Genomic DNA, 23,450 nt, shown 5'->3' with positions numbered 1-23,450 from the left:
TAGGTTCAGTGTGAGGTCAAAAAGCGCTGGCAGGTCTACCAGGCCTGCCGCTTCCGCAAGTGTCTGCGGACAGGCATGCTGCGTGAAGGCGTGCGCGGAGGCCGACAGAAGTATAGGCGAGCGCCCGATGCGCCCGCGCCGCCGCGACCACACCTCGACGACATCAAGGTAGGCTCTGTCACTAGGTTTGTTGTTTGGGATGCTAGTGCGAGGTCAAGAAGCGGCGATGGCAGGCCTGACAGGCCTGCCGCTTCCGCAAGTGAGAAGTACCGCCGCGCGCCCGATGCGCCCGCGCCGCTGCGACCACACCTCGACGACATCAAGGTAGAATCATTATCAACATCATTTCAGCCACAGGACGTCGACTGCTGTACATAGGCCTCGCCACGATAATTTCCGGATTGGGCATTTGGCAGTAGCCTGCATCCAGCGCCTTCTTGCAACCTTTTTGAGGTCTATTGTCCACCTTGTTGAACATTAATAAATCAGAATGTTCCTAAAATCGCTAAAAAGAAAAACACAATGAAGCCTATTACTACTGAAGAAGCTACTTACGCATTTTAATGAAAGCACAGATTTTTATAACTAGGCAACCCACAGCCATGCGCTTCCCGAAAGCCTTTCCTCTGTTAACACTCAAGAAAAGATATTCAAGCAATGATGTATGATGACATTCAGCGTAAAATACTTAGTAATTTTAATATACCTCTAATATGTTTTTACGTCCACTCCAGGTGCTTTGGGAACACTTCTAATATGTTTGTACTTCCATTCCAGGTGCTAGAAGCCCTCACATCATACGAGCCGGAGTTATTAACCTGCGCGGCGCCGCCGGCCGGCGTCAGCGACCCTACGGCGCGTACTCTGGCTTTATTGGCTGACTTATACGACCGCGAGCTGGTCGGCGTCATCGGCTGGGCCAAGCAGATACCAGGGTTCACTGACCTGCAGTTAAACGATCAGGTAAGCTTACTTCAACCATCAGGTGACGGGACTATTTCCAACTCTCGTTCCCACCGCTGCAACTACTGTGTAGCCAGGATCTACAGCTTAATCGCCAGTAAAAACCCAACCAGTGAAGGTCAACTTTGTCCCGGGGGAAAGTTAAACTGTCATTGGACCCGCAACGACATTAATCAGAAGAACATAGGATGAGTTCGATAACAGTGTGGTTAGCAAAATAAAATAGGACCACCTCCACTCGTCCCATGGATGTTGTATGAGGAGACTATGGGAGAAATATGCCCACATCAGGCCTCCCCAAACCTCCTGGGAAGTCTAGACCAAATCTTCCATTTACCAGATTGGGGCCGTTCTCCTACAGTGGAGACTAAAGATTCAGCCAAAACAACGCGATCAGCCGGCGTGTTGCGATGCGATCAATGTTTTTTAAGTCTGGTCGCCATCGCTGCACGCCCGGCTGATCGCGTTGGTTTGGCTGAACCTTTAAGGTGCAAGTTTGTAGCCGACTCCACACGGCAGCAGCAGACGTGTCGTCGTCGTGCAGAGAAAGTTGTTAGTCGCTGACACGCGTCACCTGCTGCTGCTGTATGCAGTCGTCTTTAATCTCGTGCCTAATGACCTGATAATAATGATAAACCAAAACCTTCCAGATGCGGCTACTTCAAAGCACGTGGGCAGAGATGTTAAGCCTGATGCTAGCTTACCGCTCCATGGCGGGCTCGGGCGCGCTGCGCCTGCGCTACGCCACCGACCTGGCTCTCGACGAGAAGCGCGCCACAGAACTCGGCGCGCACGACATTTACACACAGGTATTTATTTATTTATTTATAATAAATATCCTTGGACATTTTACACTGCGCTTCTAGTCCCAAACTAAGCAAAGCTTGTACTATGGGTACTAGACAACGGATATAAACATACTTATATACTTTTTTTTTTGTAAATACATACTTATTATACATAGAAAACACCCAGTCCAATACAAACAAATATGTTCATGCACACAAATGTTTGTACTGTGCGGGAATCGAACCCGCTACCTCCGGAATAGTTGTCCGTTTCGAACCACTACACCAAACGGCCGACTAAGTAACAAATGCACTTAATGCCGGATGGCATTCTCTGCCAGTCAACCACGGGTCATGCAGAAAGAGTAAGGCGGTGCAAAAAATTTACATTTTTGATAATAAACCTACTTACATAAGATTACATAAAATAAATAACATAATACAAATAAATATAATAGACATACACATAAATACATAAACATAATAATATTATAGATGTACACATCACTCATGTCTGAGATAGCGAGAAAATGGAGAAAAAAAGGTCATTCCTTGAAATGTTTGCGCAGAGCCTTTTTGAAAGTAAATTTGGAAGAAGGTTTGCGTAAGGTATGTAAAAAATGTGCCCTGCCCACTGTCACTTCAGCTTGCTGATCCGTCGGGCTATGTCAGCGACTTTAGTTCGTTTACGGATCTCCTCATTTCTGATTCGAATTCGATCTCGCAAAGACACCAAGCATAGCCCTCTCCATAGCACGCTGTGCAACTTTGAGCTTCTGTATAAGACCTATAGTGAGGGGCCACGTTTCCGAGCCATAAGTCATCACAGGTAACACACATTGGTTGTAGACTTTCGTCTTCAGGCACTGGGGTATTTCGGACGAAAAGATGTTGCGTAGTTTCCCGAACGCTGCCCAGCCGAGTTGGATTCGACGATTGACCTCCTTCTCGAAATTGGACCTACCTAGCTGGATCGTTTGTCCGAGGCTGCAGAACTGACGGCCGATGGGGCAGCAAGGTTCTGGAATGGAGGCCACGTACCGGAAAACGCAGCGTGGGACGTCCACCCACAAGGTGGACCGACGACCTGATAAAGGTAGCGGGAAGGCGCTGGATGCAGGCCGCTACCAACCGTGCGATGTGGAAGTCATTGAGGGAGGCCTATGTTCAGCAGTGGACGTCCTGTGGCTGAAATGATGATGATGATGATGATGTAAAAAATGCCAGTTTGGCGACTCATAAAACTCATTGTATTTTTGCAAGTAGGCTTTAAAATGCACTTACACGTCCCAATACTGACTCGAATGGCTGTGGGCGGGGCATGTAGCTCAGAGCTAATGGCACTTGGGGTAGAAAAGTTCTAGATTGGCAACCACGACGGTAGTGTGGCAGGGGAACTAGGTCGACCGAAAATCTGGTGAAGATCGCGGAAAGTACCTGGATGCGGGCAGCGCAGGATCTCTCGTGGAAATCCTTGGGGGAGGTCTTTATCTAGCACTGTACGTCATTTGGCTGAAACGAACAAACGATGTCCTAGCAGTGGACGTCCTTCGGTTGAAACGAACGAGGTCTTTTCTTGAACATTGCACACCTTTGTGAAACTAGTTTTAGGGCGCCTTAAAGCGCTGCAGTGGCGCCACTGAGGCTATGGCAACAGCCGCACGTCTTTGTGACCGTGTCACTTTAGTACAGGCGCTACAACTGCTCTTATTAAAGTGCTATGGAAACTACTAGTGACGCTAGTGCAACGCTACCTCACGCGTCTAATTTGAAGGCGCCTTTCCTCTCGGGAGTTGCTTCGTGATGACTAGCGCGCCACAAAACGTTTTGTGGCCGCGTCGGTCGCGGGATTTGACGCTGTTGCCACAGAATAACAATAAGTACTACGTACAGAAGTTTTACTTCGCGAAGGTATTTAAAAAAATGTATGCTCAATGTCGGTNTTTACGTGCAATATGTGGGCATATTGTAAAAGTGGAATGCCGAGTTGTATTTCTAAAACTTGTTCTATTATTTTATACTATTTGGCTGCGACTCGGCGTGACGACAATACAAAACATTTTTCGCGAATCGGTGTTCATACATTCACACAATACATTAGACGCCATGTTGTCATAAACGACATATTATAAAATCGCTGTGATTTAATATTCTTAATCATTAATTTTATGGCAAGTGTCCATCAGGAATCATTGTTCTTACACACAGAATCGTATTATTTCGCTTTCGGGTAGTAATATGTCAAAATTGTTGGTTCTTTAGGCGAACAATGTATGGAGAACGAACATTGTCCTTTCCCATCGATATTGTGTATTGGAGATTGGCTTATTAATTTGTTGGGAAACTTTCTCGCAGGATTCATTTCAACTTAATCTGTAGAATTAGGTTTCAGATTTCTCATTTAAAGTTCTAGATCTGAAATCATCCTTTTTATTGAGTTCTAATCTCTACTGCAAAGTTTTATATTGCAGAATACATAAAAAGAGCAGTTTGTCTTGCCAACTGCCTAATCATTTGATAGTCACGTTTTTAGATTCGTTCCCCCGTGTTTTTCTCCCAGTGCAGCGGATATGAAGTCATTGTCGTGTCCCTGAAAACCATAGACAACACTAAGACGGTGCGAAAGGTCATGGTTCTAACGAGTTCAGTAGTAATTCACGGATACCGTAGATTATGAAACAGAACGCAATTAGCGATGCACATTGTGTAGATATCACCACACTTAAAGACGCGCTTACGTCATCCTGTCTTTATCATACATAACACTGCAATGTCAAGGGGGCGTTGAACTCGCGCGCTGCATCCTTGAAACTTTTTTTACCTATATCGTAGATAGACACATTTTGTTTTTCCAACAAACGAATAATAAATAATCTAGATAGCGCTTGTTTTCGTTTCGACGCGATACAGAACTAGTCGTGGAGAATTTAATGACCAAGTGACCTTTATTTATTTTTGTGCCGGATTTCTATTTGATTTGGAATTAAAGCTTTTAAATAATGTTTGTTGAGACTATAGTGTGTATTTACTGTTTATGTAACTTAATCGTAGCAATTATTTTGCGTTCGGTTTTATGTAACTCTGCAATTAGCGAAATCTGTTGGAGGATTTGTTTTGATTCTTTTGTTATTCGGAGCTTGAGTGGAATTTCTTTATTGAAGATACTTTTTTCTCAGTCTCTCCTTTAATTTTTATGCAACACGTTACAGTTACGATGATACAAAAAAACATTAATTTAATTAGGTCACAAAGTTTTAAATATGGATGGATTGATGATTGATGGATTATGGATGGACTTTCACCTTTGATGTTGTGGACGGATTTTCCATGTTTACTTCTTCATCAATATACCTCACGCATTCTTTGCTTATAATAATATTACCTTGTTTCAGGTGCAGATGATGTCCGCTGTCAGCGGGGAGCCCATGCTGCGCCGAGTGAAGCAAGAAGCGGAGCCGCCACCACAGTACTCGTCGCCGGAGCCGCAGCCGCCGCAGCCGCTGCACCAGCGGCCGATACCGATGATGCAGCCGTCAGAGGTGAGTTGGAACATGTTGCTTCATGATCCCATGCTGCGCCGAGTGAAGCAAGAAGCGGAGCCGCCACCACAGTACTCGTCGCCGGAGCCGCAGCCGCCGCAGCCGCTGCACTACATCTTATGACGCAACTTTTGAGGGGTCTTGTGTAGCGAAAATATAAAAAAAGATATTTCGGGACACCCTACTGTACAAGCGTCAGATTCTGATGATGCAGTCCTCAGAGGCAGGTCAAAACAGGCAAAAACTACATTAAAGCAAAAAGGTTAATATAGAAACAGGAGGAGTAGCTAGGGAATCGAGTCCAACAATGATGAATCCCCCAGTGGTAACATCAAACATGTATAGCACAAATTAAGTTTAAAGAAAGAACGGTTAATGTGCACATAGGAGGAACAGGCAAGGAACTGAGTTAGTCCAACAGCCGCGCAGCAGCTGACTCAAGTAATGCAGTACTCAAAGATGAATCAACACAAGCACTACATTTAAAGCGAGGAGTTAGCAGAGAATATGTTAGCAGGAAGCTAAGGCAGTCCAACAGCCGCTTCAATGGCGGCTGATTCAGGTGATGCAGCCTTGAAGTTAAGAGGAAATTGCTGCGTGTGGTGCTGCTAGTAATATCAGCAGCAATTGGAGCAACAATATTTGCGTCGCTGTTACTTGCCCCCACATAGCTCTGACATAGCCCATTGTCTCTCCTCTTGGCAAGATGCGTAAATCATTCTCCGTAGAATGAATAATGAACATAGGTACATATTTGTCGGAAATATTGTCAATTTTTAGAAATCTAGTCGGAACTCCAGTCACTCAGATTTTTATGAAGTCTTGATAATAATAGAGCAAGCCGGCTCGAGACAATAGATTTTCTCATTATTATTGTATTCATATTGACATACTTATTATAGTGTAATCTATTTTAAATCTAATACAAATACACAATTTAATTAATCCATATCCGAGACAGCTCAGTATTGTTTTGTAACAAAGTATAATGTTAATCTATGCTTGTTTTATCAAGTTTTCAGTTGATACGTGAGTCAGTGTGCGATTGCGATGCACTTGTATGCGTTATGTGCAACAAATAAGGCTCATAACGATTATCCGATAATATATCTTTGTCCTATATAAGTGACATATCTTTCTTTAGCGGTATCGAACAATTATATCGATTGATTGTATCGCATCGACTAAGTTAGTGAAATTGAACATTTAGGTATTTAGACACGTGAATCCCGCAAATTCGGTATCCCGTGCGTCACTTTAAACGCAAAATACACTTGAGGCGCTAAGGCCCAGTTTCCACCAAGGCGGAGCAAGAGAAGAAGAGAGAGAGAGAAGTTTTTTGAATAACTGATTGGATTCCATTATTTGCACATCTCCACTCCATCATCATCATCATCATTTCAGCCATAGGACGTCCACTGCTGAACATAGGCCTCCCCCAATGCTTTCCATGTTGATCGATTGGTAGCGGCCTGCGTCCAGCGCTTCCCTGCCACCTTTACTTTACTTTCATCTCCACTCCGCTTCCGTGGAAATAGATCGTGCTAAGAATTGTCGGGTGCATTTGTTTTTCTATAGAATTTGTCAACAGCAGATGTACGGAGCGGTGCGGTGTTTCATAGATAGTAATAGACTGACAGCTCACACATTTCCTCTCGTTCTTGTACTCCGCTCCGCCTTAGTGGAAACCGGGGTAGACGGCCCGACGGAAGCGATAGTATAAGTCATCACGCCTCCACGGCCGGTTTGTGTGGCATGGCATATAGAGCAGCTCGAAAATTGCAAAAGTCCCGCCTCTGAATCGCTCCTAATACCGCCCTAGTAGTTTCGCTTTATGGTCCGCTCGCGAATCACTAGCGCTCCGCGTTTCTGTAATTTGCTACAATACCGAGTCTATCTACTAAAATCCTTTCTTATGCGACGCTCACGACGAAGGAGCCTCTAGTTGCGTTCGTTTGTCTAAGGCCCAAATTGCTCACCAATACAGGGAATTATTAAATGAGTCCGGGGCTTCATTCATTTCACGAACGCCAGCAGATGTCTTACGATGTACTCTCTCCTTACTATCAAGTCATTTGGGACTAATCATCATCATCAGCATCATCATTTCAGCCATATGACGTCCACTGCCGAACATAGGTCTCCCCCAATTATTTCCACAATGGCCGGTTGGTGGCGGCCTGCACCCAGCGCCTTCCTGCTACCTTTATGAGGTCCTCGGTCCACCTTGTGGGTGGTCGTGCTACGCTACGCTTTCCACGCTTTGGGACTAATATCATCATAGGTCAATTTAAAAATGCCAATATGAGTTAGCAATATAATTGTCTAATTGTGTCACTCTCTAATAATACTTCTCGCTATAAGTTCATGACATTCTACAGTATGCAAATTACGCATTATTACTATACTATTTCGTAGTATTACAAGGCAAACAATACTATACATTACATTAGTATCGGTTTATACAAATAATACCTATTTACACAAAGTTACAGCAGCGTTCATTGTGTCTAGTAAATTCTATTTATTTCATTACAGTTTCTTGCTATTCACAATTTTCTCGCTAAATATTTTTAACGGTTAAAACCACAATACCTGCCTGCTTTATTCTTGAATTATGCGCTCTTAGAAATTTCGTGAACTCGTTATTGTTTTGTATTTTTCTTTCAAGTTAGGTTTTAATAGGTAAAGTGTTATGCATTAATTACCCTGAACTCTTTAATAGCACTCTTAACTATACACTTTAAAGCACTCTATGCGGGTGAAGCAACATTTGTAATACACCGCTCCCGTGCCCGAAATATGAGTCCATTATCCCTTAAGTTGTGTCTAAGTTCTATTATGTCCGTACAGACCTTTTTACTTAAAATCACGAAATCTCAGAAACTACAAGTGCTAGAAGTCTCAAATTTTGCATGGGGTTTCTTTTCGAAAGAAGGTGCTTACTAAGACGGGATTTTGCAAAATTCAACCCCTAACGGCCGGTTCACACATGTCTCCGTTTTACTGTTCCGTTTTATCGTGTACGCTTTTTTTAGTCGATGGCGTATGTAGTTGTATGAGCGACTTCACACATGACACAGTATTCTGTATACAGTAATAAACATACAAAAAACGTACACGATGAAACGGAACAGTAAAACGAAGACATGTGTGAACCGGGGGTTAGGGTGTAAAACGGGATCCGTACGAAAGTCGCGGGCGGTCGCTAGTCTCGTATAAAATCATTATTTGCCCTTATTAGCAACTATATTCAACAAAGTGCAATTTTGTTTTAAATAAGTAATAAACAAACCGTACCTTTTTCCAGCTGGAACTCGAACCCAAAGAAGAAGTGAAGTTCTGCGTGTCCCCCGGCGAGCCGACGGTCGTCGGTAACACAAGCCCAGAACAGCAGCACTGTTCGTCGACCACAGTGGCAGCGGCCAGCGGCGCGCGCGATGACGATGCGCCAAGACGGCTGTGCCTTGTGTGCGGAGATGTGGCTTCGGGGTTCCACTATGGTGTGGCCAGCTGCGAGGCGTGTAAGGCGTTCTTCAAGAGAACTATTCAGGTTAGCAGAACTTTCTTTTGTGAGCGTATTTTTGTATTGTGTCAATCAGACCTGTCTGAGAAGAATCTCAGACTCACAAGTTTTCTGAATTACTTACCTAATAGCATTATACAACTTCTTTAACAACAACTTAGGGAATTTAATAATGAAGATATCCATTTTTTTTATTTACAACTTTGACCTAAATGCACACGATTCCAATTTCATTTTGAGTTTCAGTGCCGTATTAAAAAGAATCAGAAATCTGAACTAGAAAGGCATAAAAGGTCGGATCTAACCATCCGCCGAAAACCACTTTTTAACATCACAATAATAAGCATTGTTTTCTCTTTCTGTCAAACGACCTCTTGTATTTCTATTCCTTTTCATTGTGGGGATAATTTTGAGTGCTGTTTTAATACCTCATGAAACTTCCACCCGTCTCACAATCGTGCTCGGGTGTCCATGCTATCACTGTCGACACCCAAACCGCACAACACAGGCTTTAATGATCGATGCCAATCCGCCAGCAGGGCAACATCGAGTACACGTGCCCGGCGGCCAACGAGTGCGAGATAAACAAGCGGCGGCGGAAGGCCTGCCAGGCCTGCCGCTTCCGCAAGTGTCTGCGAACGGGCATGCTGCGTGAAGGAGTGCGTTTGGACCGCGTGCGAGGAGGCCGACAGAAGTATAGGCGAGCGCCCGATGCGCCCGCGCCGCCGCGACCACACCTCGACGACATCAAGGTAGGCTCTGTCACTAAAGCCTGGACCGTAAGCACGTAGAATCCCGTCCAATGACCCCAAGCTACCCATCCTTATCGCTCGCGCGTAATTATATTGCTGTCGCGACTGTGCGACGCGCGCCCGTAGTGAGTGTGCGAGCGCGAAAGCAAGATAATTACGTGCGAGCGACAAAGATGGGCAGCTTGGGGTCATTGGACGGGATTCTACGTGCTCACGGACCAGGCTTTAGCTAGTGTTTAGTGTGAGGTCAAGAAGCGGTGGCAGGTCTGCCAGGCCTGCCGCTTCCGCAAGTGCCTGCGAACAGGCATGCTGCGTGAGGAAGTGCGCTTGGACCGCGTGCGCGGAGGCCGACAGAAGTATAGGCGAGCGCCCGACGCGCCCGCGCCGCTGCGACCACACCTCGACGACATCAAGGTAGGCTCTGTCACTAGGTTCAGTGTTTAGTGTGAGATCAACAAGCGGCGGCGGAAGGCCTGCCAGGCCTGCCGCTTCCGCAAGTGTCTGCGAACGGGCATGCTGCGCGAAGGCGTGCGTTTGGACCGCGTGCGCGGAGGTCGACAGAAGTATAGGCGAGCGCCCGATGCGCCCGCGCCGCCGCGACCACACCTCGACGACATCAAGGTAGGCTCTGTCACTAAAGCCTGGTCCGTAAGCACGTAGAATCCCGTACAATGACCCCAAGCTACCCATCCTTATCGCTCGCGCGTAATTATATTGCTGTCGCGACTGTGCGACGCGCGCCCGTAGTGAGTGTGCGAGCGCGAAAGCAACATAATTACGTGCGAGCGACAAGGATGGGCAGCTTGGGGTCATTGGACGGGATTCTACGTACTCACGGACCAGGCTTTAGCTAGTGTTTAGTGTGAGGTCAAGAAGCGGTGGCAGGTCTGCCAGGCCTGCCGCTTCCGCAAGTGTCTGCGAACAGGCATGCTGCGTGGAGGCGTGGGCGGTGGCAGGCCTGTAAGACCTGTCGCTTCCGCAAGTGTCTGCGGACAGGCATGCTGCGTGAAGGAGTGCGCTTGGACCGCGTGCGCGGAGGCAGACAGAAGTATAGGCGAGCGCCCGATGCGCCCGCGCCGCCGCGACCACACCTCGACGACATCAAGGTAGGCTCTGTCACTAAAGCCTGGACCGTAAGCACGTAGAATCCCGTCCAATGACCCCAAGCTACCCATCCTTATCGCTCGCGTGTAATTATATTGCTGTCGCGACTGTGCGACGCGCGCCCGTAGTGAGTGTGCGAGCGCGAAAGCAACATAATTACGTGCGAGCGACAAGGATGGGCAGCTTGGGGTCATTGGACGGGATTCTACGTGCTCACGGACCAGGCTTTAGCTAGTGTTTAGTGTGAGGTCAAGAAGCGGTGGCAGGTCTGCCAGGCCTGCCGCTTCCGCAAGTGCCTGCGAACAGGCATGCTGCGTGAAGGAGTGCGCTTGGTCCGCGTGCGAGGAGGACAACAGAAGTATAGGCGAGCGCTCGATGCGCCCGCGCCGCCGCGACCACACCTCGACGACATTAAGGTAGGCTCTATCATTAGCTAGTGTTTAGTGTGAGGTTAAGAAGCGGTGGCAGGTCTGCCAGGCCTGCCGCTTCCGCAAGTGTCTGCGAACGGGCATGCTGCGTGAAGGAGTGCGCTTGGACCGCGTGCGCGGAGGACGACAGAAGTATAGGTGAGCGTCCGATGCGCCCGCGCCGCCGCGACCACACCTCGATGACATCAAGGTAGGCTCTGTCAATAAGTTCGGTGTTTAGTGTGAGGTCATGAAGCGGTGGCAGGTCTGCCAGGCCTGCCGCTTCCGCAAGTGTCTGCGGACAGGCATGCTGCGTGAAGGAGTGCGTTTGGACCGCGTGCGCGGAGGCCGCCAAAAGTATAGGCGAGCGCCCGATGCGCCCGCGCCGCCGCGACCACACCTCGACGACATCAAGGTAGGATCATTATCAACATTATTTCAGTCACAGAACGTACAATAGGCCTCACCACGATAATTTCCAGATTGGGCATTTGGCAGTAGCCTTCTTGCAACCTTTTGAAGTCTATTGTCCACCTTGTTGAACATTAATAAATCAGAAATTCTGATTCAGAATGTTCCTAAAATCGCTAAAAAGAAAAACATAATGAAGATTTTAGCTACTTTCATATTTTAAACCACTGATTTTCATAATCAGAGCAACCCACAGCCATGCGCTTCCCTGTTAACACTCAAGAATAGATACAAGCCTGAGATTTATCCAAAGATATTCAAGCATTGATGCATGATGTAGGACATGTAGCGTAGATTTTAATAATTTGGGAACACTTCTAATATGTTTGTACTTCCACTCCAGGTGCTAGAAGCCCTCACATCATACGAGCCGGAGTTATTAACCTGCGCGGCGCCGCCGGCCGGCGTCAGCGACCCTACGGCGCGCACCCTGGCTTTATTGGCCGACTTGTACGATCGGGAGCTGGTCGGCGTCATCGGATGGGCCAAGCAGATACCCGGGTTCACTGACCTACAGCTCAACGATCAGGTGAGAGCTGTAACTGTGCTACAAGCGCTGACGTCACACGAGCGAGCTGTCAAAATGCGCGGCGCCGCCGGCCGGCGTTAGTGACCCTACGGCGCGCACCCTGGCTTTATTGGCCGACCTGTGTAACATCGAGCTGGTCGGCGTCATTGGCTGGGCCAAGCAGATACCCGGGTTCACTGACCTGCAGCTTAATGATCAGGTGAGAGCTCCTGGGACTATGACGTCATCAGGTCGCGAAATCAATGCGAAAATAAAATAGGACCACTCGTTCCATGGATGTTGTATGAGGAGACCATGGGAGAAATATGCCCACATCAGGCCTCCCCAAACCTTCCATTTGCCAAATTGGTGTCGTCCTCCTATAGTGGAGACTTAAGGTGCAAGTTCGTAGCCGACTCCACACGGCAGCAGCAGTGTCGTCGTCGTACATCTTGCTGTAACTTAAAAAAATCTGTCAAACAATACAAAAAACACCAGTTACTGCTATGGTGATGGTTGAAGTTCGTTCGTTCGTTCGTTTCAGCCGAAAGACGTCCACTGCTGGACAAATGCCTCCCCCAAGGATTTCCACAAAGACCGGTCCTGCGCCGCTTGCATCCAGGTACCTCCCGCGACCTTCACCAGATCGTCGGTCCACCTAGTGGGAGGCCTGCCCACGCTACGTCTTCCAGCTCGTGGTTGCCACTCAAGAACTTTCCTGGTTGAAGTAAGCTGGTACAACTAGGCCCCAGAAATAGGACGAGAACTATTGCCGACAAACTGTAATGCATTTTGCCAAGTGTATTTTCAACCGACTTCAAAAAAGGAGGAGGTTCTCAATTCGACCCGTATGTTTTTTTTCTATGTTTGTTACGCGATAACTCCGCCAATTATGAACCGATTTGAACAAATCTTTTTTCGGCGTATAGGTAATACCTCAAGGGTGGTCCCATTTAAATTTAATAATAGAAAAAACAACCCCCAAGGGTGGAAAATTTGGGATGAACTTTTTTATACGCAATATCTCCGCCGATTATAAATCAATTTGAACGATTATTTTTTTGTTGAATAGGTATTATTAAAAGGGTGGCTGCTGCATGCAGTCGTCTTTAATCTCGTGCTTAATGACTTGATAATAATCTATACTTATNAGCTGTTTGAATGACTAAGTTGTTAGTGGTGTGTATGAAAGTTTTTCAAGGGTTTTGAAGAGAACAAACTATCATACACTAAACTCGAAAAGAAAAAGGGTTTTATGTTCAAATAGGTACAGTAGACCAATATTTGTTAGAAAGCAGTTCTTCACTCTCTAGTTCAGTTCGTGATTTTTAGGTAGGTAATAAGTTCAATTGATATTTTATAGACATTTTACAATTTTCATACAAGGTTTATTAACAGGTTCATAAAAGTTCTGAGCCAGCAGTCGGGGATACAATTTTGGTGTAGGATGATAACTTCTCTCAAAGAACGTGGTTGTTTGGCAAGATTTTCTAGGACAATCCCTGAACTGATGGATAACTTGTATTTTGTAAATGTAAAATGTGTAGTTTTAAAACTGGTTTTCACTGGTTAATAAGTAATTAACTGTTAAGGAATGTTATATTATTTGATTTATTAGTTTTAAGGTTTAGTTAAACGACTGGTTTTAATATGTAAAGGGTTTATTATACGAGGGGTTCTTAAACATGGGTTTTTATACGCGAGGTGAGGGTTTTTATACGAGAGGTTTTATACTAGACATGTATGGGTCATAGTTAAGGACATTCTGTCCTTGGTGGGCGGCATGTTGAAGTCACATATGTGTATAAAGTGACATCTAGTATCAAAAGATAGTACTGTTGTTTATGTTGGGTTTTAGTTGTTACAAAGTGATACTAGATGGCACTGAGGGTAGATTAACACGCGGTTCAATTTGATTTTTTCCATTTCCTTGGGTCAAGAGAAGCCCAACATTATGTGTCTGTCATAGTCTGTCTAGGTCTGTCAAACGGTAGGACAATGTAGTAGAACAGAGATAGAACTAGTTTGAAAGCGAAATAGAATGATATAGTACATACAGTCCACGGTTTTATTGTAGCTACCTAGTACAGACCTGTTCAATGTCAGTCAGTCAATCACCTTTAAGTTATATCATATATTTAGATATCCTGATGAAAATCTAGAATAACATAAACTTAAATTGTTTTGATTTCAGGCAATAGAGATGCAACAGTTTAGTGAGGGTAGAGAATCCATGACGATGCATGATCGCCTGGTAGCCTATGTACATGCAATCGACAACCCACATGTAAGTAATGATAATGTTGCAATTTTTCATATTTTTAATTTTATTTATTCATGTACAACAAAGTCACATACAATACATACAGTTCTAACATGATTTACACATGGTGTGTGTATGGCATCAACTACAGGTACACAGCATTTCATTTTGGAAGGTTAAGATTATTATTTATGTATCTTACATAAATAATAATAATTTATTTATTTATTTCTCTCACAATATATTAGGAAAAACATTTAATATAATAATTATATCTGTTAAACTATAGATCAGCATTGTGAGAGCTGGTGCCTATTGTAGATTTTAAGAAAATCTGTATTACAGGGCACCAGGACCACTCCGCGGAATCTATTTTATTAAATAATTATACATATCAATAATTGGTAGATTCCTAGAAGTACAGAGTGTTGGGTTTTAATTAAATAGACAGGCTAAACAAAAAATAAAAAATACCATACAAAATACAATGATATGAGAGTGTGTGTGGGTGTGTATGTGAATGAGTAATTGGCGTAAGGGCGTACTATTCCACGAAATTGTCATAATGTAAAAACGAAAGAATGGGGCTTTTCAAATAATAGGCAAGATGGGTCTATTTTGGGGAGCTTAGTAATCTCTCAGTGTCTTCATAGTTGAGTGTGTTGAGATACTTAAGTAAGGCTTTTTTAGCACTGGATTTGTGAAATAACAGAATAAACAAAAATCACTGGAACATTATGAGGAATTTGTTCATTTTGTTCAGTCTATCTTATAGTATAACTGCAAAATATTGCTTGTTCTCATCAAGTCACACCCAATTTTTTTTTATACACAATGAGAAAGCTCTTGGTATCTGTCTGTATCTCACCTTACTTACTATGAAATCAATTCCCATTAAGTCACACTGTTACTCATTATGTCATTTTTTTATCTATCTTCCCAACTGGTCACACTGTTACCTTATTTCCTGACTGTATCATGATTTGAATGTGTTATAGCCATATTAAAAAGTATCTGACTTTATTGGTGTAACTAACTAATAAATAAAATAAGTAAACCAATTAGATTAATTATTTTGATTTTTAATGTTTCTTTTTAACAAAATCTTTTTATTCTGACATTAACTAAATAAATAAATAAATCTTTGGACAATTTCACACAGCGCCAGCCAGCCCCGAAGTAAGCAACTTTATGCTTGTGTTATGGGTTCTACCTTAGTGGATGTACTAAAGCCTGGTCCGTGAGCACGTAGAATTTTGTCCAATGACCCCAAGCTACCCATCCTTATCGCTCGCGCGTAATTATATTGGAACGGGAGTTAGCGGGAAAAAACATTTGTATGAAAAAATCTAAACCGCGTAAGTTAGACGCTTAAAATTTGGCATGCAGGTACCTTGGTAAACTTAAAGCTTAGTTACAACAGGATATTGCAAAATTCCCACGGGAACTGGAATTAGCGGGAAATTCCTTTTGTATGACTGACTCACTGACATACCCACGCACAGCCTAAACGGCTAAACGCAGGCACTTGAAATTTATAAGGGACGTAGCTTAGGTACCGTAGAGGTGCACTAAAAAAAGGAATTCCCGAAATTCCCACAGGTACAGGAATTACCGGGAAAATCCTTTTGTATGAAATATCTAAACCGTGTAAGTTAGACGCTTGAAATTTGGCATGCAGGTCCCTTAGTAAACTTAAAGCTTAGTTACAACAGGATATTGCGAAATTCCAACGGGAACGGGAGTTAACGGGAACGGGAGTTAGCGGGAAAAAACATTTGTATGAAAAAATCTAAACCGCGTAAGATATGCATGCCAAATTTCACGCGTACGAAGTCGCGGGCGGCGGCTAGTATTACATAAAATTACAAAAATATGACGACGTAAAAGGGCAATGCATAAAATCTCAAAATATATAAGAAAAATATAAAAATTGATAACAGCAGTAGCAAAAGCATTAAATGTTAAGGCTATATGTGAAATTTCATTAAATTCGTTTTAGTAGGTCAGAAGATATGACCCAAAAATATGGTTCTGGCCACTTAAATGGCTCTCCTGTATAATCTATTTTTTTCACTTAGGTACACCAGTGTAGGAGACATCGAATTCAGTGCAATGTTATAGCCTGACCAGGAACATAAAAACCCTGGCATAGAGGCGCGTCAATTGCATTTGATAGTGCAACACTGAGTACAGTCGTACCTGTGTTAAATTAGTAGGCTAACTTTATGTATCAGGATTCAGAATTACGGGCTAATTTGATATTTTCATAAATTAACGAAAATATATTATTATAGGTAACCTGATTTAAATAAATTAAATGAAACCATCAATCGTGCTAGTAGAATTTATTTTATTATTCATCAATAATCAAATTCAGAACTTGAATATTCAACTATGCAATGTCTGCTCATGAACGCTTCAAACTCGGTACTTCTTTTCCAATCCCATAAAATTCAACACATAGAAAGGGACAAAAAATTTAAAAATAGGTAGTTGAAACAAACCACAGCTAATTTTCATAGTGGACTGTACTATACGATAAACATGTCAGTCAATTTGACAACCTTTGTTGGAAACATTATTCAATGAAAATATTGTCCAAACCCTTAGTATTTATCTTCGACAAATACTTTAACACATTGTGATCCACTTTTCTTTCACGACTATAAAAATATTTTAGCAATTTAATTCATAAAACCAATTGCGCACATTTAAAATAAACTTTGTACACTTTGACAGCAATAGACTGACATGCAAGATGTCAATGAAGTTTTCAGTTACTGTTGCCATTAAAAGAAATTAGTACCATTAGTTTTCCGCAACATGGCGAGGGTTTTTATGTTCCTGGTCAGGCTATACAAAATGTAGTTTTTTTTTATTTATTAGATAATGGCAGGTTGAACCAACAAGAAGGTTTTAGTTTATCAAACTTAATAATCTTCTTGACAAGTTAAATCGTCAAACAACTTTGATCTGAATAATTTTGAACTTTACCGACGAACGGTTAAAGATTATTTTCTCTAACTCGAGATTATTCTGTAACATAGTTTCAAAAGGTAATATGTGCTCGCGATTCGTTGAAGAAATCAAATTGAAAACTGAGGAACCTTTTCATACCGTGACTGTAGTACTGTACACAAGATCGCGTGGAAACAACTTCATGTAAGTGATTCCATACTTTAGCTCGCGAGTGTATATATTTAAAGAGTATACAAAGTAAAGCCTGGTCTGTGAGCACGTAGAATTTTGTCCAATGACCGCAAAAATTATGGAACTTGATAGGTTTAGACCATGCCACGTACCAAAACGTCCGGAAGTTGTAATAGTATTATAGAATAAACGTTAAAAGACTTATTTATTTAATTTTTCAATGCTTAAGTGTCCATTAGAACGAAAGGGTGCTTAATGTATTAAAAAAAATAGAAAATAATTATGATGGGTTAATGTTTTTTGGCGGTTTTTTAGGCGGTTTCTGACAATGTCCTTTGGTATTGAAATATTAGCCTATCTGCTTATAAAACGAAAAACCGAGTAATAGAAGGGTCATCTTTGGATTTTTTTTCTATCGAGAAAATTGTTTTCATTCATGTTTCGGCTTCGACCAGACACTAGATTTATTAGTCAACTATGACATATTTCAAAATAAGAACATAAGTAATAAGAAAAGTACGATTAAAACTAATTCTGCGCTTCTTTAAAACGCCCAATATTCGCAAGGCATCACCTTAATACTGGGATATTGACTTTAATGGCTCTGGCGGGGCACATAGCTCGTAGAGATGATGGCGGTTGGGGCAGAAAAGTTCTTCAGTGGCATCTCTGTCCTAGCAGTGGACGTCCTTTGGTTGAGACGAATGAGATCATTTTATGAGTACCTCATCATATCTCATCTTGAACGTTGCACACCTTTGTGAAACTAGTTTTAGGGGGTCTTGAAATCAGACGCATAACGAAGCGCTGCAGTAACGCCACTGTACCCAATAGCCGCACATCTACGTCACTTTGGCGCCACTACTCTGCAACTGCTTTTTAAAAGTGGAATGGATGGAAACTATTGTGCTGCCAAAATTGCAAGTAATGATCTCAATTGAAACTAAGTAATAATGTTCACCAACGAGTATAATATTTGTATGTTTAACTCTGACTGATTTAAAGACTGAAAAATTTGTTAACTAGACAATTACCTCACCTAACAGACGTTAGGTTAGGTACTCGTGCCTCCTCATAAAGTTTATTCAAGTCGTTATCTGTGACAAATTTAAAAATTTATTAAAAAGTTTTTTTTGTTCATAAAAAATCTATTTATCGTAATTTTGCTATTCGGACTTGTGTTCTTTAGAAAACAAGTGATTCATTTGTAGCTCCAGATTTTTATTGTTATTTATTCTTAATGACTTTTGTTATGATTATTAGTAAATATTAAGTATGAAAGATTTTATTTTTTGTTTGTTTCCTTACCAAAATAAGTGGTACTAAATTCTAATATTGATTGTTGTGCATAAAAGGTATATTAGATTAAAAAACCCCGTTTTTTTTTATTAAATTTCAACCGATTTCAGCAGTTTTCATTAAAAGACTCGAGACCCGAGAAAACTCGAGACTTTGGCCTCTAGAATTCTCGAAACTCGAGAAAAAAAATAAGTCGAGAAATCAGAAACCCTAGCTGCCACTGTGCACGCCTCACGCGCAATTTAAAAGAGCTTTTAGTTTCAGGAGTTGCTTCGTCATACTTAATGTTTTTGTTTCCCCCAGGTGGCAGGCGTGGCCAAGCGCCTCGAGAGCGCGGCAGCCATGCGTGAGGAGTGCTACCTGCTCAAAGCTCTGGTGCTGGCCAACTCGGAGGCGCGCATCGACGAGCACGCGGCGCTGCGCCGCTTCCGCGACTCCATCCTGGCCGCGCTCAACGACGCCGTCGCCGTGCTCAGGTCAGTGCCTTGCCATGGATAAAATGTTGTCTCAACGGTAGATAAGACCAGTACATTGTCAAATGCAATGGTATTCTACAGACATGGATGTAGTGTTCTTTCTACGACACGTTCAGGAGCAACGTCAAATTCAGGTGTCAAATAGTAGGTCCTCTTGTAGCCCTCACGAATGCTACACCGTGTCACGTCATCAATGTAGTGTGTTCTCAATGAAACCGTGACTGTAGTTACAACCCGGTCGAGTTAATTACCCACCTGGCGGCCATGACGTTACATCAAAAATCNGGAAACTCGTGACGTAACTCGTCTCAACGAGACTGGCTGTAGTCAGTTCAATATCTAGTTAAATGCCACAAGGACTCGTCGCCGTACCTTTGCCTATTGCATCACCATGTTCCGACTTGTACGTCGTCTCAACATGACGAGAATGTGTTGATGTGGTATATGCTACGGCGGAAAGTAGCCTAGATTAGGGAGCGTTCACTTGCTTCTGATTGTGTCTGGAATCTCGGAATTTAATCGTTTATGGTGACATGTATCACAATTTAGACACGGTGGAAACAGTCACTGAAAAGTTGCAATGACACGTAGAATTAGTGTGGTCATAAACATTTTGCTTGCAATGCCTTGCCACACTCGCAGTAGCTTTTTGGCATAAAATGACCGTCGTATGTTCCAGGCCGTACAACGCAAACGCAGCGCTGCAGCAGTTGCTCCTAGTGCTGCCAGCGCTGCGGCACGCCGACGTGGCCGTGCGGCGCTTCTGGGCCGGCCTGCACCGCGAGCGCCGCGTGCCCATGAACAAACTCTTCGTCGAGATGCTCGAGGCCTGTCTGCGGTAGGCTGCACGAGACACGCTGGCGGAGCTAGTCCATACTCTAGGTCGTCGCTGGTTTGACCAGAAACACCTGGATAGCAGACNGCTGTCGGCTGTATTTACTGTCTTGTAATATATTCGTTTAAAGCTTCAACCACACCAATGCGTGCAGATTGCCATCGCCGGCGCGAACATAGGCCAATGACAGGTCACGCGACCAATGACAGGACCCGCGACCTGAGCCCCGATTACGGTAACTTTTAACGTCTACAATCCAGACGCGTTTCTGATTCTGCAATACGATTGGTCAAAACAGCTGACGTACGCTGTTGAACGACCAATCGTATCGCAGAATCGAGAAGCGTGTCTGGATTGTTGACGTTAAAAATTACCGTAATCGGGGCTCTGTCCTTTGCCTATGATCGCGCCGGCGACGATGGGGATCTGCACGCGTTGGTGTGATTAAAGCTTTAGACGCTAACCGTCTCGTATCCATTCCAGGCCGTACAACGCGAACGCAGCGCTGCAGCAGTTGCTGCTAGTGCTGCCAGCGCTGCGGCACGCCGACGTGGCCGTGCGGCGCTTCTGGGCCGGCCTGCACCGCGAGCGCCGCGTGCCCATGAACAAACTCTTCGTCGAAATGCTCGAGGCCTGTCTGCGGTAGGCTGCACGAGACACGCTGGCGGAGCTAGTCCATACTCTAGGTCGTCGCTGGTTTGACTAGAAACACCTGGATAGCAGACGCTAATACCCCGCTGGTCTGACTTGCCACACCTGGATAGACACTTCTGTAGTACCCCGCTGGTCTGACAGGCGATAAACCAGGGCAATAGTCCACTACTCTAGGATCCTCGCTGGTTTGACCTGCAACACCTGGAAAGCAGACACTTCTTCTAGTACCCCGCTGGTCTGGTGCCACACTTGGATAGACACTCCTGTAGTACCTCGCTGGTCTGACTGGTGATACACCACGGCTATAGTCCACTACTCTAAGATCTTTGCTGGTTTGACCTGCCATACTTGGAAAGCAGACACTCTTCTAGTACTCCGCTGGCATGACTGGCGTTACACCTGGATAATATATCATTCTGGTGGTCTGGCCTACCACGTGACACTTCTGGATTCCCGCTGGATTGACTGGCGCCACACCAGGGCGGTAGTCACTATTCTAGGATCTCCGCTGGTCTAACCAACGCACCTGGATAGGAGACTATTGCTACAAGAACAAGTAGTCTGAACTGAACAAGTTGTTCGTCGAGATACTGGAGGCCTGTCTGCGGTAGGCTGCACGAGACACGCTGGCGGAGCCGGCGACGCCTGGAAATAGTCCATACTCTAGGTCGTCGCTGGTTTTACTAGAAACACCTGGATAGCAGACGCTAATGTCCCGCTGGTTTGACTTGCCACACCTGGATAACAGACACTTCTTCTAGTACCCCGCTGGTCTGGTGCCACACCTGGATAGACACTCCTGTAGTGCCCCGCTGGTTTGACTGGTGATACACCAGGGCAATAGTCCACTACTCTAGGATCCTCGCTGGTTTGACCTGCCACACTTGGAAAGCAGACACTCCTCTAGTACTCCGCTGGTATGACTGGCATTACACCTGGATAATATACCATTCTGGTGGTCTGGCCTGCCACGTTAGCAGACGCTTATGGATTCCCGCTGGATTAACTGGCGCCACACCAGGACTGTAGTCACTATTCTAGGATCTTCGCTGGTTTGACCTGCTACATCAGGACAGTAGACACTTCTAGTAACCCGCTGGTCTGACTGGCGCCACACCAGGGCGGTAGTCACTATTCTAGGATCTTCGCCTACCACGTCTGGTTAGCAGACACTTCTGGATTCCCGCTGGTATGACTGGCGGTACCAGGGCTGTAGACTACTCTAGGATCCTCGCTGGTCTAACCAACGCACATGGATAGGAGACTATTGCTACAAGACCCCCACTAGTCTGAACTAATGAGGCCTGGGCAGTACACTTCTAGGATTCTCGCTGGTCTTACTGGCCTTAGACCTGAGCAGTAGACACTAGGATCCTCGCTAGTCTGACCTGCAATACCTGGACAGTAGACACTTCTCTAGTATCCCCTGGTAGTGGCAGACTTGACGGGAGACCCGCTTCCTGCTNTTCTAGGTTGTAGCTGGTTTGACTAGAAACGCCTGGATAGCAGACGCTAATACCCCGCTGGTCTGACTTGCCACACCTGGATAACAGACACTTCTTATAGTAACACGCGACGCCTGAGAACAGTCCATATTCTAGGTCGTCGCTGGTTTGACCAGAAACACCTGGATAGCAGACGCTAATGTCCCGCTGGTTTGACTTGCCACACCTGGATAACAGACACTTCTTCTAGTAACACGCGATGCCTGAGAACAGTCCATATTCTAGGTCGTCACTGGTTTGACTAGAAACACCTGGATAGCAGACGCTAATACCCCGCTGGTTTGACCTGCCACACCTGGATAGCAGACACTAGTACCCCGCTGGTCTGACTGGCGTTACTCCTGGATAATATATCACCCTGGATCACTTTTGGATTCCCGCTGGATTGACTGGCGCCAACCCAGGGCTGTAGTCACTATTCTAGGATCTCCGCTGGTATAACCAACGCACCTGGATAAGAGACTATTGCTACAAGACCCCCGCTAGTCTGAACTGAACAAGCTTTTCGTCGAGATGCTGGAGGCCTGTCTGCGGTAGTCTGCACGAGACACGCTGGCGGAGCCGGCGACGCCTGGAAACAGTCCATACTCTAGGTCGTCGCTGGTTTGACCAGAAACACCTGGATAGCAGACGCTAATGTCCCGCTGGTTTGACTTGCCACACCTGGATAGCAGAAACTAGTACCCCGCTGGTCTGACTGGTGCCACACCTGGATAGAATCTGTAGTGCCCCGCTGGTCTGACAGGCGATACACCAGGGCAATAGTCCACTACTCTAGGATCCTCGCTGGTTTGACCTGCCACACTTGGAAAGCAGACACTCTTCTAGTACTCCGCTGGTATGACTAGCGTTACACCTGGATAATATACTGGTGATATATTCTGGTGGTCTGGCCTGCCACGTTAGCAGACGCTTATGGATTCCCGCTGGATTGACTGGCGCCACACCAGTGCTGTAGACATTAATCTAGGATCCTCGCTGGTCTAACCAACGCACCTGGATGGGAGACTATTGTTAACAGACCCCCACTAGTCTGAACTAATAAGGCCTGGGCAGTACATTTCCAGGTTTCTCGCTGGTCTTACTGGCATTAGATCTGAGCAGTAGACACTAGGATCCTCGCTAGTCTGACCTGCAATACCTGAACAGTAAACACTTCCCTAGTATCCCCTGGTAGTGGTAGACCTGACTGAAGACCTGCTTCCTT

General features: G+C 44.7%; 1 protein-coding gene across 8 annotated transcripts in view; it reads left to right on the top strand.

The window, feature by feature from the left end:
- ERR (estrogen-related receptor) overlaps positions 1–20,796 on the top strand; it is a 54,799-nt gene extending 34,003 nt beyond the window's left edge. For 3 of the 8 annotated variants that reach the window (XM_028306247.1, XM_028306246.1, XM_028306242.1), the window contains 5 exons: positions 89–168; positions 778–963; positions 1,614–1,772; positions 19,077–19,249; positions 19,929–20,158. In XM_028306247.1, coding sequence (XP_028162048.1) covers positions 89–168; positions 778–963; positions 1,614–1,772; positions 19,077–19,249; positions 19,929–20,091 — 761 coding nt within the window. In that variant the 3' untranslated portion in view covers positions 20,092–20,158. Of the gene's footprint in view, positions 1–42; positions 169–777; positions 964–1,613; positions 1,773–19,076; positions 19,250–19,928; positions 20,159–20,567 lie in introns of those variants that run through there. The other 5 variants (XM_028306243.1, XM_028306241.1, XM_028306239.1 and 2 more) reach the window with 3 other exon arrangements.
- The last annotated feature ends 2,654 nt before the right edge of the window (positions 20,797–23,450 follow it).

Source organism: Ostrinia furnacalis, unplaced genomic scaffold (genome assembly GCF_004193835.3).
Source record: "Ostrinia furnacalis isolate ACB-3 unplaced genomic scaffold, ASM419383v2 OfSCF1911, whole genome shotgun sequence".
Taxonomy (NCBI): Eukaryota; Metazoa; Arthropoda; class Insecta; order Lepidoptera; family Crambidae; genus Ostrinia; species Ostrinia furnacalis.
Note: the sequence above shows the minus strand (reverse complement) of the source record. Positions and strands in the feature narration are given on the sequence as shown.